Source organism: Excalfactoria chinensis, chromosome 2, assembly GCF_039878825.1.
Source record: "Excalfactoria chinensis isolate bCotChi1 chromosome 2, bCotChi1.hap2, whole genome shotgun sequence".
NCBI classification, from domain to species: Eukaryota; Metazoa; Chordata; class Aves; order Galliformes; family Phasianidae; genus Excalfactoria; species Excalfactoria chinensis.
In genome coordinates this window covers 48616880-48634227 of record NC_092826.1, presented here as the reverse complement: position 1 = coordinate 48634227, position 17348 = coordinate 48616880, and the positions used below count along the sequence as shown (strand labels likewise).

General features: G+C 39.6%; 1 protein-coding gene across 4 annotated transcripts in view; it reads right to left on the bottom strand.

Moving 5' to 3' along the window:
• Positions 1-17348, bottom strand: part of ANKRD12 (ankyrin repeat domain 12) — a 61247-nt gene that overhangs the window by 40282 nt on the left and 3617 nt on the right. For 2 of the 4 annotated variants that reach the window (XM_072329148.1, XM_072329151.1), the window contains one exon: positions 1524-1660. In XM_072329148.1, coding sequence (XP_072185249.1) covers positions 1524-1610 — 87 coding nt within the window. In that variant the 5' untranslated portion in view covers positions 1611-1660. Of the gene's footprint in view, positions 1-1523; positions 1661-6949; positions 7045-11612; positions 11727-17348 lie in introns of those variants that run through there. The other 2 variants (XM_072329149.1, XM_072329152.1) reach the window with 2 other exon arrangements.

Sequence of the window (17348 nt, the reverse complement as noted above, 5' to 3'; positions counted from 1 at the left end):
GATGAAAGTGAAAAGATGAAAACTCATTTTAAACTGTTATAGATTTTTGTTTTTTTCCTCTTAAACTCACAAAACTTGAGAGAGAATTGTTTTTTCTAGCAATTGCAGTTGTTACTCGTACTCGATTTTCAGGGGTGTCAGAAGGTTGCTTTTTGTTTTTCCAGAAATACTTCCTATTACACTATGCCAGAAAGCATTTTTATTAGATTGATTATTTAACTAATACAAACTAAAAGCTCGCCAAAATGCATCTTACTTATAAAAAGACAATACCATCACTAGATTTGACTGCAGTAGCCTTCCTATTCTTACTGGTTTTAGCCCCCAGAAAATCCCTTCTTTTTCCAAGTGTTAACGTTCCCAGTATTTCAGTTAACTTGACCATATGCCAAACAAGAACAAGAAGGGAATAAAATATTTTTATTCCACCCATTTACTAGTAAGCCAATTTCCTTTCTTCATTTTACTCCTCAGTCTTCCTCTTCATCTAAGTAACTTACTACAGCCAGCAGAAACGTCTGCCTTTGCCTCACTTTACTGGGACCCATAAAACAAACTGAGAAGAGACTAAAAAGTCTAATGCTCTGTATAAATCTTTTTGGAAGACAAATATTTTGAAGCACATACTGGACCTTCTAATCTTTTCCCATCTTTTCATCTCCCCGTCTTATATGCAGCCATCAAATGGCCTTACAGGAAAGATGGACTTCAACATAATAGTAAATATGATTACAGACACAATCTCCTTTTATAAACATAGCTTTAAACATTACTTCAGAGACAAACGGATCGTCTCCATTGGGCAATATACAACTAAGAATAATGTTTTATCTCGTGAGCTGTACTTTTAGTTATACAACAGCTAAACTATAGCAGTAACTGAGTTATTTGCAACATGTTTCTAGAAGTTGCAGAGTAATAGGATACTTCACACTCAAGGGCATACTATTTTCACTAGTATTACTAGACCTCACATATCCTTTCATTTTCTATCACTCAAAAAATGGACTGTACAGTTTTTAACACAAACTCACTTCTACAGGTGTTACTCTTAAGCTTTCCGCAGCATTTGGCTTTCAAATCCTCCCAGGAAAGGGAAAAAGTTCCTGTATCACAAAGAAATCTAAGACACTTGTTTGCTCTTTGGTCTGTGCTGTCACAACCCTTCAAAAACGTTTCATGTGTTTGTAAAGCACTGTAAATTTAAATTAGATATGAATCCTTGTTCTTGTAAGTGTACAAAGACCTCATATAAGATATGGAAACTATGCATTAACACAACAGAACACATATCCAGCTTCCTTTTGAACTAAGTTGCAAGCTGCAACAACAGGCATACATTCTGATCCCAAATTTACGCATGAAGGCATGTAAAAAGACTGCACTGGATTTTTTTTTCCTCTGCATTCAAGATATCAGAACATAAATAAGTATTTATTTTTCATTACAGCAGGAAAAGCTGTGATACAATATATGTTCTTTGTTCCACCAAACTTAAACGGACATGAATATAATTGCATTACCTTTCTTGCAGTTGGTTTTTCCACCATAGTGCTATCACTGTCAGAATTTTCTATTTGAGCTGTTTTTGTAGATCCAGATTTGGGCATTTTATAGCTGTTTACTAGCCGTATCTTGTATCAGTGGGTTCATTGTGTGTCTGGAAAAAAGAACAAACAGAAAACAACCACTGAAACCAACATTATATAAATTACAATGACAAACCAGGAAAAACGTTGTTACTGCAAATGGAAGCAGAGTTGAATACTACTCCAAAAAACTAGACTAACAGTCTCATCTGACTCCACGTACCCTGCTCTTTGACAGCTCCCACCCTAGAGTGAAAACCAAAACCAGAAACATAGCTACTGGTGGAGACAGTGGCATCAGAAAACCACAGTTAGATGCTGAAGTGCCTCATCCTTCTAACCTATATTTCTGACAGACTTAAAGCTTCCAGGTATTTGACCTCTCACTGCAGTTCAATATGCCACTTTGTTTTATAGGCAATAAGACTAGCCGAACAGATAAAATCATTTCTGGTCACACAGCCAACAAAAGCTTATCTTTCTAGTCCAGGAAGCTGAAATACTCTCTATCTAAAATATTTTAGAAAGGTGGTCCATCTTGGTGATGGTGTTATCCTCTCTAGTGGAAAAAGAGATTTATCAAGAAGAACAATATGTTAAATGTTTAAGAGTGTTACAATGTTAAAAATGATTTTAAAATGCTTTCTGGAAGTAGAAACAATTTCCACTGTCAAGCATATTAATTACATAATCCATCATTATAGGTACATGCATACGAATCTAAGAGCTCTGCAGTATTTCAGCTCTGTCACACCAAGTGTCACATAATGGAATTCTGAATTTTCTGTTACTTGCTGTTATACTTTTCTGCTTCAAGGCAAGCTAAGCACTTTTAAAACCCGACAGGAAAGTCAAGTTGTCCTAAAAACATATGTCAGGAACATAGCAGAAAACTGCTTTTCACTTACAACACTGCCAGCAATATCTAGTCTAGTGATTTCTAGTATCATTTATTATCTTTCTAAGAGACACAAAGATCTTAATACAAAGAAAAAAGGTACGATAAGCTGAAGGGACAAAATATCCCAACAGCACACTAGAATTTTTACTACATAAGCCATGAAGCACTATGATAAGAGAGTCTAGATGAAAAAAAAAACAACCAAACTGCAAACACTATAAATCCTGAATTGCAAAACAAGAAAAGAGAAGACCTAATGCTTCTCTTCATGTTGTCTGGTTAGGGCAATTGCCAAGGCATGAGCTACAAGGGGCTGGGAATAAGCAGGGCAAACTCAGCTCACCACTTAAGTAAAAAGTTAAAAGAGAACCTAGCAAATAACATTAGAAATTTAACCTAAAGAAATGCATATCAAGAACTCTCATCTGACTAGGAGAAGCTCACGGGCACTCATTTCAACTCTTCAGAGTTGAGCTGTTGATTCTTTCACTCCGTTCAGGCTTAAGAGTCAAGCACGTTGCTAAGCCACTCTGGACTGCTCCTCATAAATCCCAAACTGCAGTCAGATTCGTGGCTTAGCTAAGACTCAAAAGCCAATTCCAGCTCCGGGTGAAAACCAAGAGATCTAAGAAAAAAATATATATGTCCTACAGCAAAAACAGTGTCATGACCAAAAACCCCAACAAAGTCATTTGCTGAACTCATTCGTCTGACTTGCACTTGTAAGAGTGCCAAGATGAAAAGGTCATGTGAAAATTAAAACTGCATTTGACTCCATTTTAAAAAGACCCACGAAACACCCCGAGCTTTGAGCTGACGCATCACACTACAAATATTTCCAGGATCACGGTCTTACTGAGTCTTCTAGTAATCGTTCTGCTTATGTCAGCTAGGTGTTGGTTCAGGTATGATGTTTTGTTGTTGCTTTATAGCTAAGATTTTTGGGAACATCATGAAGAGAATTTGCTCCTGTAATAGGACCAGGACAGCTATTTTGGTTTAATGTAGGTAACTAACTGGTATATTCTCTGTAGTGCTAGACCTGACACTCAAAACTTTCAGATTTAAACATATTTCTACCCCTCCGCTCCCTCCAAAAGACCTAAACATATGTGAAATGATCTTGCAGAATACTTGGTTAAGATGAATATGAAGTACACTACAAAGTATCATCTTACTCTCTTATTCCTTCATAACAGGAGAGGGAGAAAAGTTCAAAATGCCCAGTACAAAAGTCAGAAATCTGTAACTGCCATGCTAAATAAAGTCTGCTCCTTCCCTTCCTTTCTCCACACTTGAGCATTTTCTTTTAATATTACCCATAAGCTTATAAAAAAAAAGGAAGAGCTTCTAATTAAACTCGCACCTACAATAACCTGAATCTTGACTTCAGAATAAGGAAAGCTGGGGAGAAACTTTTTATGAGGGCAGGTAGCAATAGGACAAGGGGAAATGGCTTTAAACTGAAAGAGGGTACATTTAGAGTAGATATTAGGAAGAAATTCTTTACTGTGAGGGTGGTGAGACACTGGAACAGGTTACCCAGTGAGGTTGTGGATGCCCCATCCCTGGAAGCATTGAAGACCAGGCTGGATGGGGCTTTGAGCAACCTGGTCTAGAGGGAGGAGTCCCTGCCTATAGCAGGGATTGGAACGAGGTGATCTTAAAGGTTCCTTCCAATCCAAACCATCCTCTAAGTCTATGACTATGTCAATATAAAAAATAAATATTGTGAAATTCCTACTACTCTACTCCTACCCGAGACACACCAGTGTATCTGCTCATTTAGAGTGGTGTCAGTACGCAGCACTACTGGCAAAGAAAATGATTTAATTATTAATTAAAGCACACTTCCTTGCATGTCATTTCCTTTGTCATGTTTTGTGTGTGTGTGTGTGTTTTTGTTTTTTTGTTTTGTTGTTGTTTTTTAAACAGTTGCAGGAAGAAAAAAGGTTATCAGGTCAGTGGAGAGTACTCTAAAATTAATTACTTGTATTTCACAGAAAGCATTTCTTAATCCTACAACATGCAATGAGTTAGTATCCTCACTGACAGTGACTGCTGGTTAACCAGTACCCACAGTACTACCATTAACAGAAAATCTGTTTGCTGTTTTGTTGGGCTTATAAAGAAAACACGGTACAAATACACATCTACTCAGTTAGCCTCTGAAATCCTAACCCTGCAGTTGCAAAAAGTCCAAAAAATCACCGTTTCAGTACCCACTCTGCAAATAAAATTAAAAAAATAAAATAAAATCAGTAACAGTACTGCTCACAAACTTAAACTGCCATTTGTTTTGACAATATAACAAAAGGGCCTCCTTCCTGTAAATATTTTGATATATCCTAATGACCACAACTACCTTCAAACTTTTCAATATGTAAAAAGTGCTATATTAATCAAGTATTTCTGACTGCATATTCTGTCTTCCTTTCGTTGCATTTTTTCTCCTTCCTTTACACCTACTACTTGACTCCTTGAAGCTACCTCCATTCCTGCTTTGATTATCACAGAATCACCAACGTTGGAAAAGACCTACAAGATCATCCAGTCTAATCGGCTGTCTATTACCAATAGTTCTCACTAAACCATGTTCCTCAACACATCGTCCAAATGTTCCTTGAACACCTCCAGGGTTGGTGACTCCACCACGTCCCTGGGCAGCCCATTCCACTGCCTGACCACTCTGTCAGAGAAGCAGCATTTCCTAACATCCAGCCTGAACCTCCCCTGGCACAGCTTGAAGCCATTCCCTCTAGTCCTGTCACCAGTTACATGAAAGAAGAGGCCAACCCCCAGCTCACTACAACCTCCCTTCAGGTAGTTACAGAGAGCAATAAGGTCTCCCCAGAGCTTCCTCTTCTCCAGACTGAATAATCCCAGCTCCCTCAGCCTCTCCTCATAAAGCTTGTGCTCCAGACCCCTCACCAGCTTTGTTGCCCTTCTTTGAACACACTCCAGGGCCTCAATGTCTTTCTTGCAGTGCGGGGCCCAAAACTGGATACACTACTTGAGGTGCAGCCTCACCAGAGCTGAGTAAATGGGGACAATCACTTCCCTGTTCCTGTTGGCAGCGCTGCTTCTGATGCAAGCCAGGATGCCATTGGCTTTCTTGGCCACCTGGGCACACTGCTGGCTCATGTTCAGCTGAGCATCAATCAGTACCCTCACATCCATTTCCTGTGGGAGACAGTGTCAAAGGCTTTGCTGAAGTCTAGGTAGACCACATCAACAGCCTTTCCCTCATCCACCAGACAGGTCACTAGATCATAGAAGGAAATCAGGTTGGTCAAGCAGGACCTGCCCTTCATGAATCCAAGCTGGCTGTGTCCTTTCAAGTCTTACTACACCAGGCTTTTCTTTCTGCTTTTTCCTTTTTCCTTTTTTTTTTTTTTTCCTTGTTTTTTAATTTGTTTTCAAATAGTATCATTTTAACTCATGTTCTGAACAAAGTCACATCTGAATTCAAAGCGAAGACGTAGAACATTAGCAGGTTTTTCTAGGGAAACCTAGAACTGCCTGCTTTGAGCTCCTTCATGGATGTTTCTTAATGCAATTACTGGCTCAGCAAGAAGTCTTGATGGCCTATTCCAAATCATCAGAAGCCTACATTTAAAAGTCACATTCTTTACATCCAAATTATTCTTTGTGACAGCACTGCCCAAGCAAGCAGTTCCAACACTTGGTCAGACATAGGCACAACTGTGCTTTTCCTCCAAAAAATGGATCCTTTTCATGCTTTCAATAAAACTGCCTCCTGCCAAATAAACTTTTCTGCATATAACAAAATCAGATACTGTGAATGCTTGGTCTTTATAACCAAATGCCTTTCCAGCCCATTTATTATCCACCATCAACATCCTATTACTTGTAATACTGTCCTAATTTTTTCTCTCAATTATTTTCCATCAAAAGTAAGTTTAAAAAAATCCTATTTTTCTCATTAAAGTACCAAAGACATGCCTTTCAACAGATCTACAGATTATTTAGGATTATTTGACCCAAATTATTTGACCCAAAAAAAGACTGATAACCAGCTACAGAAAACTGAATTTACATTTAATCCTTAATACCTACAAGTTACTATATTAGCTTTGTATAAGCTTACACCTAGTGCTAAGGAAAGGGCATGCATTCGCATGTGAGAAACCAGGAACGCATGCAGTACCCCAACAGAGCTGCTGTAGTTGCTCAAACCCTTTGAAGGGCTTCTTACCCTCAGCTCAGTTTCCTGAGAAACTGAGGCCCGTGTGATTGAGCTGCGGGTGATTCACCAATGGCTTTCAAACTCATAGATGGCTTTGCATAAATCTGACAGCAGAGAAAAGTTAGCAAGGACTTCTAAATTTCATGGAAAAAGGTGGCCAGCAGCAAATAATAAACTGTCGCTGTTTTCCCTGAGGCACAGTTCCAACATGAACCACACAGCATACAACAAAGATCCACATGAAATGACCTGTTTAAGCTGCTATTCTCTCTCCCCCAGTCACAGCAGAGTGTTTCAGTTGGGACTTGCATGCTCCCAGTTAATCAACCACAAGACATAAATCTGTAAGAAATTAAGCATCACTTGCTTAATTAATCAAAGTATGACTTCTCCATAAGACGTAAAACAAAACTTACACAAGGTTTAGAGAAGATTTTCTTTGATAGCCCTGATGTACAGTTATCTCGAAGGCCAGCTGACTACCAATAAAGCAAGGCAGAGGGGCACAAGATTGAACTTCTGTAACATTAAGAGCAGATGGGTTACTTTCCAAGACACTGCATCTGTCCTTGAGCTCTAGAATGCATGTGCATTTAAAAAAAAACAACAAGGAATCTACCATAAGGTGCCTTTACTCTTCTGCATCTCCCTTGTTTTATCTGCAGAGGAGAAAGAAAAACAAAAAACAAACCACTTCTCTTCCAGTAAGGATTTACTCCAGACTGGGAAACAGTGAATCAACTGTATGAAATTTCTGCTATAAATATTTGACAGGAGTAGTCCAGAACGTTTTGCTAAAATTAGACTTAGAAAAATGACAGCTGAGGCTACAACTACATTACCGAGAAGTGCCGCATTTCAAGAGCAGATCTGTAGAGCAGCAAAAATTCAACATTTGCCACATGTAGCAGTTTTGCTCTGGACTAGACCTAGTGCAATCCCATGCACTAAACATACTTCAAAGACCGAAGCCCATTCAGCACATTCCAGAATGTTTAGCTTTGGCCAGGAGAAATCAAGCACCAAAGCTATTCCATACAGCAAACTGAACTACAGCAAGGAGAAATGCTGAAGATAGTTACCCTACAAGCACATTCCTGATTCACCCAAAGGCACTGATGTAGATATCTTCTTAGACATCATCTCCTCTTCCCCGCACCTCAAGGCTTTCTCTGGTTCAAATTCATTTCAGAATGACTGGTCTGACCAGTGGCCAGTGATCTCTGATACTGATTCACTGATACTGAAATTATGTCAAGGAAAGGAAGACAAAAAGTTGGTGGATGAGCACACAAGAGAAGCCTAAGAACAGCCAGGGCATGGAAGGAAAAAGTCAACATTTGGTATTTTGCTTGGAGAAAACCAGCAGTCCAATCTGTAAGTATATTTTGGCTAATTAAGAAGCATGTTAGTAACCCCAGCCCAGCCACACCAAACGTTATCAGTATGCTGGTGGGAGTGGCAAAAGCAGCAGAGGCAACTGCACTTGGCAAAAAGGAAGGGATAAGGCACAAAGGAACAAAAGCTACAGAAAACTGCATTAAATATAAATATATATATACACACAGTGCAAGGAGCAGAATTTAAGCAAAATGTGTCAATTTAAATAAGTTGAGTGCCCTCAGGCTTCTTGTAGCTTCTTCTCCTCCTCCCCATTCACTTTTCATCAGGAAAGGGCAAACAGCTTAAGCATTTCATTTCACAGTAAAAGCATCTCCGAGCAAACAATTCAGAGAAGTGCTTTCTTTCCAAGGAAAGGTTAACAAACTAGCAGTGCCAGTGATACATGAAATATCATGTAGGAACATGTAGCAGCACTGTCAGTTTTCTTCTTCCAGAAGTCGTTATTACCTCTATATAGTTACTCCAACACAACTCTCTGCTATGCAACAAAACAAATTCCAGTCAGATTTCAGTGCATGAACAGAGATCATTAGTATCTACTTTATCATCTGTGGGGTCCATTAAGAAAATAGAACAAGATAATTATTTGAGATACTTTACTGTGGATTTAGAGACAGGTTAAGACAAACAAGACCAGGAAAATGGGACAGTGGAGAAAGAGAGCACTCAGGTCTGAATATGCAAAGATGCAACATTTACTAAGGGCAGAGGAAAGCTCAGCAGATCAGAACTGTGCTTTTCTGGTTCAGCAAGTTAAGCATCACGTCTATGAAAGGAACAGCTGTATTTTGACCTGATAATTCCCACACAGTATGCCTGCATACAAGTAAAGCTTCAGCCTATCAAAACAAGAGAATGCAGCTGCAATGAGGAAAGACAATGAGGACAGACATGCAAACTTGAGAGGATAGGAAAGGACCTCTAGGGAGCAGAGCACAGTGCACCCCCATGATCAGCACACAGGATTATTCTCCATGCAGTGTGGAGCACAAACCAGAAATACCTACATCTTGGCACTCCTGTGGCTCTGTAAAAAAAAATCTCAAGTATTGCATCCACTTTCAGTTTTAATGAAGAATGACCAACATAACCACTGTCATCAGTTTTCCAATAACTCCATGGATAGACATGGAGAAATGAAGTCTTAGATGCTGCTTGTGCCTAATGGGAAGGGCAGATGAAAGCAGAAGACAGGATATTGCCCAGAGCAGGTAACATATCTGCCAAGAACAGAAGTGCAGGACTAGGATTCCTCTGCACTTCGGAGCTTAGGGAGGGAACTTACGCACGGTTCAGTGTTTCAAACCTACTAAGCTTCATTGAGATATCAACTGGACTCCACATCACAACCAGTAACTGCAGCTAGCAGGAGGCAGGCACGACAAGAAAGTGTGAGTGGCATTATCAGGGGACAGTAATAACACTGGGAATAAAGCCAGGAAGAAGGCAAGTGAGAAATGGCACAAAAACGAAGATGATGGAAGGCGGGTCTGCTTTAAGAAAGTGCAGAAGGGGCATAACAGACCTAGACACAGCATTCTGCTGGTTCCACCCAACCTGTCCTTTTCTGTCTGTTCCTATCTCACTCCCCCATCCATTTTCTTCACATGCACAGTTACACCTCCCACTTTATCTCACACTTTTTATCTCTTTGCCATAGTAGAGAAAGCATAGAAAGCTCAGATCTCAAAACAGTGTATATGGAGGAGCACCTTCCAGATGAGAGCTATAATTTCATTTAAAGGCATACTGTGACTTTCTCACTATTTGTATATCCTCCGATCACGTGAAAATTAACAAGTTCTACAGAAAGCAGGTGTAAATCAACATCGGCCAGTCAAAAAACAGACAGGTTCCCTGAATTATGCTCTGTAATACAGCTCACTTCAGAAAAGCAGAAGATTCCTTCAGTAGGTGGCCAAGCCCTTTTCTTCTTCAAAAGGATCAGACACCACCCTGCTATGAAAAAATGGCCTTTGAATAGTAGGCCTAGCCTACTTTAAAATCTCATTAGAACATTATACAAAATACTAGTCTGTGATTTTAAAGTGAATGGCGACCGTAGCCACAAAGGTACTAGCCTTTGTATCAAGGTTTTCATTGCAGACATCTACGCAATCACAGCTATCCCATAATCATAGCAGCAGTTTGATATTTGCAGGGGAAGCAATTAAAGGGCTATTACAGGCTTCTCTTGAGCAAAAGTAGTTCTAGGCCTCCGGTGCAAAGTTCTGTGAAAACAAAGTTACATGAATCACAACTGCCCCCCCTCAACCATTTAGCATCCAATGCTGAACGTACTGTGCACATTCATGCTTGGGGTTTACTGAACAGCCAAACTCCCAAGATGCTAAAGTCAAAGCTGACTAGGTATGAGATCTCTACACTAGCAGATTTTTTCCAAAAACCTGTAATACATTAGACATATGGAGCTAGAATGGACTGAATGTATACTTACAGCAAGCCTGCCTACTGCAACGAAGCATGTTGTCCTTAAAGGAAAGCATATTTTGCATATACTTCCTGAACATGGTGTGCCATCAAACACAATGGACAGAAGAATTTACCAGCCACTTTTTTTGACTTTCACTGTGTGGTGTCTCATTGTACTTGCAGCTCTGCTCTCTAGCAGTAACCAGTAGATGAACGTTACTGGCCTTAGGCAGCACACCTGTTCTATTTGTTGGAAAGAGCAGTGCCTAAAAGTCACCGCACGCATCTTTTACAGACAAAAGATGGAAGAACATTCTCATTTCGGAAATATTCACAAGCTCTTTCGCACGTAATCACAACAGTTCAGCCCATGCAGATTCCAATGTCAGAGTTACAGTGAAAGAACTGCCATCTAACACATACTCTCAAACTAACGGTGCCTAAGGCAACAGTCTGTTGCAAAATTAAGTGTAAATGCAGTACCCAGTACGGACATGAGTCACAAGTTTGGCAGATTTTGCAGAATGTGATGACAAAATGACAAAACACTTTTGGTCTAGAAATGGGGAATTCTTCATTATGAGAATCTTTCTTTAAAACTTGCACAGTACTTTAAATGACTGTGGCTAGAACGTGCAACACTGAGATCAGTTTTACTCCACTGCTACAACTACTGTGCAACCTCATAAGAAGTGCCTTACTCCCTTCTCTCCACAGCAATTCTATGATATAGATGAGCCACTCGAAGAAAAAAAAGCAACCATCCAACACAAACACACCTTTTCAAAATGCTGTGAGTAGACTTGGACATTTATATGGAGACTCCTCAGATCCTAGTTAATATACAGAACAGATCAAAGGGCTTTATCCTACCAGAGTGCACTTCTACACTTTAATTTGAAATGCAGAGATGTTTTGAGATTCAAATACATTACAGAAAGACTTGTATAACTCCTAAGAAAAACAAAATATTTTAATCTCATTTTAAAAAGGTGCCCTTGCACAGTGAAATAAGAATGGGCAGCGACTACTCACAATCTCCAAAACAGCTTTATATATACTCTAAAGTACCTACTCACAGCGTGCCAGACTGCACAACACAGGGAGAGGATGAAGTTCCCAAAAACAGCTGACGCTCAGGCAACAAGAAAGATTTTCCAGTGCTTCAGCTGGAACTAACCGCTGCTTCCTACCAAAATAAAGAATGTATCTAATAGTCTAGGAATTTCTACTAGGAAGAGCAAAAAAATGAGGACATACAACTCAGCCTTATTCAGAAAAGAAACTAGGATCTTCGCTGAGGTTTTGTTGCACTTGCTTACATTCCTATCCAGAATGTCTTCAACTCTGGGTTTTAAAAGCCTGAGATTACCTATGTTTAGTTTCAAGCTGCAGGCACTTCACAATACCCTACAATTTATTTTCAATGCATTTAAACTTCTCAGTCTCTTTCTAACAAATACTCCGTATTAAAGTGCATGACTGTATCCAGAGATGGAGTTTTAAGAAGTCAGAAATTTATTTATAATGAAATACATGCTTACTGAAGAATACAAAAACTTAAGTAATTATGGAGTAGTTGGGTTTGGAAGGGATATTGAGAGGTCATGTAAGTCCTGTAGTTATCTGGTCAGTCAGATGTTTGCAGCTGCCCTCGTACCTTACAAAGAGCAGGCTAAGTCTACTACCTAAGGAGGAAAAAATAGGTAACAGAAGCACTGGCTAATACAAGCCTTCCTGTTCTTGACCAACTGTAGGCAACAAGGTTATTATACAGTATTTCATTTGGACTGACTAGAATTGTAAAGGTACTACAGATAATGCCATCCTCCAGTAACAGGCGTATCAGAGCAAGAGATTGCTCCTGTCATAGCACATCTCATCATTAAGAAGATGCCTATGACTCTTTCAGTTTGGATGGCTGGAACATTTACTTAGGACAACACTTAAACACCAACCAAGAAAGAACTGAAACACCTACTGCAGTAGTGCTGCACATTATGCTTCTACTTAAAACTCCATAATCTACCTGTTAGAATGAAACCAACACACTGACACTGATTTGCATCTGGAAGTAAAAAAGAAAACAAAAACAAAAAGCTAGATAAGATGAAACAAAACAGCACTACAGCATCCAATAACTCCAGGTTGATCTTTGGCCTACAGCAATATTTTCATTTGCTAAACATTCCCTCTGAACTGAGATGCCAGCTTGGCCCCAAGTGCCCCCACTGAAGTATTTTAAGTAACACTCCAGGCAAAAAGTGGACTTCAACCTTCTGTGATCACTCTTACTAATGGCAATTGCAGCACTGTCACAGCAACTGAAGAAAGTCGCTTCCTTTGCTGTACAAAAATTGTTGACAAACTGATGAAGTTGAAAAACCACTGACCAAAAACACAAGAAGGTTTCACTTGCTTCCAGAGGAAAATAACAGATTGGTCACTCATACTCTGAGTATTCCTTGCTATTTCAGCTTGCCTTGACCACTGCTTTCCCAGTGGAAAGAACTTCAAAACAAACAAACCTTCAAAGAAAATCAAACCAAAAAAAGACCTTTGTCAAGAAGGAATCTTATATTGGACAGCACCACAGATATACCAGCCATAAATTAAAACAGAAACTAACAAGTTTCAGGCTCCTCCTGCCTTCAAGGGCATTAACTTATCTTCATTATACTGCTGGAAGACCAGAACTCTTTATTTCCTTTGTTTTACAGATAGTAACGCCAGTTCACAGAAACATTTAAGTCAAGAGTTTTAGTAACTTGTTATATGCATCACATACCAAAGACTTGATTTTTCAGAGTACTTCTTCTTACACGGCACTTTATACTTGGTTACATCACAGATAGCTACTAGTTACTAGTTTCAACTTCTGTAAGCACCTGCTGCAAAATGGAAAAGGTAGTAGAGTCTCCAAGCAGTTACTCACAGGTGAGGAGAACACTTGCCAAATATTCCTAAAAAGCCTGTACCCCATAGTTCTTCTAAAACAGATGACAGAACAACCAACTTTCGGGATTCCTCTCCCTACAACCTCTTCCTAAAGTAGAATTATTCATATCTCTACTCCCGTAGGACTCCTCTTGAGCAGTGCTTGACAATTTGTGATTTAAACCACACATCAAACAATGCGAAGTCTCATCAGAAAGTCCAAGCATAAACAAATCTTATCATCTCAGAAAGGCAAACAATCAATGCTCTTCTAGCATGTGTCAGACAGCACTTCTGACACAGCATAATGTAAAGGTTAGTGAGACACTGAACTAGAAAGAAGACATCCAGATAAGGACAAGAAACACGTTTCACTTTTGTAACACACTCCCATTCCCTTCCTTCACTCTCTTTAAAAACCCAAGTGTCAAAAAAGATTCTGAGGTCTTCCCACTGCAAATGTCGCTCTGCACATCAGGGTTACAAAAAACAAAAAGTAATTTGTTGATATCAGATGTCCAAGCTCACATGGAATTAATTACTATTAATATCTTGCCTAAGCACTGAAAAATCAGGAAATTCTTATCAAAGTATCCTCACAGGTGCTATGCTTAGCGTATAAAAACCAAAAATTATAAACAGAGTATGACAGAGGAAAAGGTTCCCAGCTGTCTATAAATGACCTTTTATGTCCTCCCACGTAGATAAGTGAAAATGGAAGAAATAAAGAAAACAAACATGTTAGACTAGTTGGTTCACATCTGCTTTAGCACCTCACAATAGCATACTAAACGTTAAGGCCCAAGTATCCAAAAAGGTGTCATTTTCAAAGAATTGGATGCTCAACAAGTCTACTTAGTTGTTCACTAAAATAAATCTATAGAGCCAGGGAAACGTCTGTACAACGGGTAGTCTCTGATTTACACCTCAATTCTATGGATATTTCTATAGAGGACACACTTACAGAACATAAGTCCTACCAACATTGGATTACAACATTATCTGCTCCTTCAGAAAAGCCCCTGTAGTGCTGTAGGTTTGCTTAATAATAAAGCAAGAGGACTGAAAAAGTACACTACAAATGAACTTTCAAGACCATAATCTTAAGTAATATAATTTTTGCAAAGAAATTGAAAAAGCAAAAAAGATGGAATATTTTATATAAAAATGGCATACCAGAGCGTTTGAGAATGGCAGAATCATTATCAGTAATTCAATACTGTCTCACTTTCTAAAAACAACAAATAAACAGATAAAGGAGGCAAATGCCTCTACTGACACTATCTTTTCTCCTATTTAATTTACTTTCAATATCCAAGAAAAGCGCCGCATTCAAAGCATCTGAGGTAACATCTTGTGGCAAAGCTGATTTTAAGTGGAGCAAGTTAAAATACTAAAGCTGAAAGTTTGTGGAACCTGTGTAACATCAACCAGATGACATTTACTTCAAAGAACAGCTTGGAATGATTCAGAAGCAGAATACCCTCCCTGATCTCTTGTATATATGTTTCGTTTTATGCATACAGGCAGGGTCACAACCTCTCCCCACCTAGGAGATACAAGATGTAAGAAGCATACATTTAAGTGCAGGGGTATCTCTACTGGCATCAACAACAAAACAGAACAGAAACAAGTCAACAAAAGCATTCCCTCTCCCCAACCTAGTGACAAACCTGCTTAACAGAAGTCACCAATACTGACTCCCATTCCAGTTGGGCTGGAGCAGCTCCCACCTAGTGACACGGGATGTCATTCCTTCTGAGCCACAGACACCATCCCTACAGCATTCCCAGCATTTCTCCCTGTAGGCCAGTAGGGAATTGCAGCCAGCTGAACCTGAGGGATGTTTGTCAGCGTAACTTACACTCATTTCCTGGTTCCAAGACCAACCCCACATCTGTTTATGGAAGACACAAGCATTACTGCTTTTACATACGGCTGATCATTCTGCCAGGAAGCGCTGGCAAGAAAGCAGATGACGATGAGAATCACAAATACAACGACTGGAAGAAATACTTGTTTTTCTCCTTGAGAGGAACTCTGACAGATCAAAAACACTCTGAGCTTCTTTTCAGGTGTTATCAATATTTGGATGATTATATCAGAAGAAATATTCTTATCAGTATTTATGCTCTAGATACGTATTGTTTATCTTCTTCTGCAGTAGAAAACCAGGTCCTTTCACTTTCAGTTTTCCACTCAGAAGCTTAGTCTGAGTTGCAGGCACTGGAAGAGACTCTCCTCAATTAAGTGCCAATACAAACAACATAGAGAATAAATACAGGTGTTTGTCTTCTTGGAGGAAAGGGAGGGAAGGAGAGGGAGAGGGAGAGAGAGAGAGAAACTGCAGACTGTATATTTAAAGAGCAAGATGAAGCACAAGGAAGTCTTACTTATGGAAGCACTTCGTCATATATATTTAAAAATATATATATATAATAATTGAGAAGCAGAACTTAGCAGAACATACCACAGCTTGACAAAACAAGAAGTAATGCAACGAGGCTGCATCCTCTGGTGACTAAAAATGTATTTTTCCTGACTAATTTCATTACCTATAGCAGTTGGGTGGGGGGGGGTTGAGATGGAGGAAGAGTTCTATTTGAAAGAAAGCCACTCGACAGTGTTTGAATTTATCAAGATTTCAGCAAGGAATCCCAACAGGCTAGCTAAGCCTAGCAGCATTTTATTCACACAGTTAGGCTGAATTCCAGGTTCAACTGGACACAGCTCTGAGCAATCCGCTCTGCTGGCCCCGCTCTGAGCAGGGGGAGGGACTGGATGCCCTCCAGAAGCGCCTTCCAATCTCAGCAAGGCTACGATTCTGTTCCGTGAATTAGAAACACAGCTGTTCTTTAACTCAAAGGCTGCATGTCCACCGGCAGTTCTCTCCTCCTGCTGATATGCTCAGCATATTAAAAGGTTTAAGTCTCTTACGTTCTCCAGCAACTTATGCCATGAAGTCAGGACAGCATTTATTCCAACAAAGAGCCCGTGCAGCTTGTGAGTACTGATGGCAGAGTCAAGTTAAATCATATCATTAAGACAGCTGTGTAGAATACACATTGGGAAGCATCCTATTTTTACCGAGGCCCATACTTGCTGTCAAAATAAGCATCTACATGGAAAAACCTTCATCTCCTTACTCTGAGAAGCAGACACGTGCAAGCTCTAGAGTGCTTGATGGGCTTTCTCCTCATTCTAGACAGCCTCTCTAAATAAAGGAGTTTCTTGATCCTATAAAGAGAAAACCTATTCTGGGAGAGAAAAGAAAGGAGTCACGCTTGCCCAAGAGTCAGGAGCTGAAGACACTTATTGCAAATCCATGATGAGGCTTGCCTTTTGATCTACAAAGTCTAAACATCTTGCATGTTCACAGGTGCTTCCTCTTGACTCTTTTTTAGGATGAGCTCTGGGCTCAAAGGAAGCACCTGCACAGATGCTGAACATAACGATACTCCCTTTCAGCTAAATGGAGAAGTGGAGTTGTAAGCCTCAGTTTTGATCTACTGCTTATTCCCTAAAGATGCAGCAAAATAAATCTTGGTCAGCTAAGGTTGTTCCATCAGTACAACGTCTGCCAAAGAAAAGCTTAAAGCAGGTCAATGACCAAGTTTAGATTTCTTCTACAAGGATCTACAATCCCTTTAGTAACTTAGTAAAGATCTGTAAGCCCAGAGATTCAGGTCCATTCCATGTGATATTCCAAGAACCTCTGCAAAACTACAGTGAGTAACGCACTTCTCCCTCACTAATGTTTCTACGTCACTGGGAAGTTGAGGGGACTGGCAGACACAGAACAAGTTACTTTCAAGACAAGATTGTTTACTTCTTTTAAGTTTTAGAAAGTCATATGGCTGTCAAGACCATATTA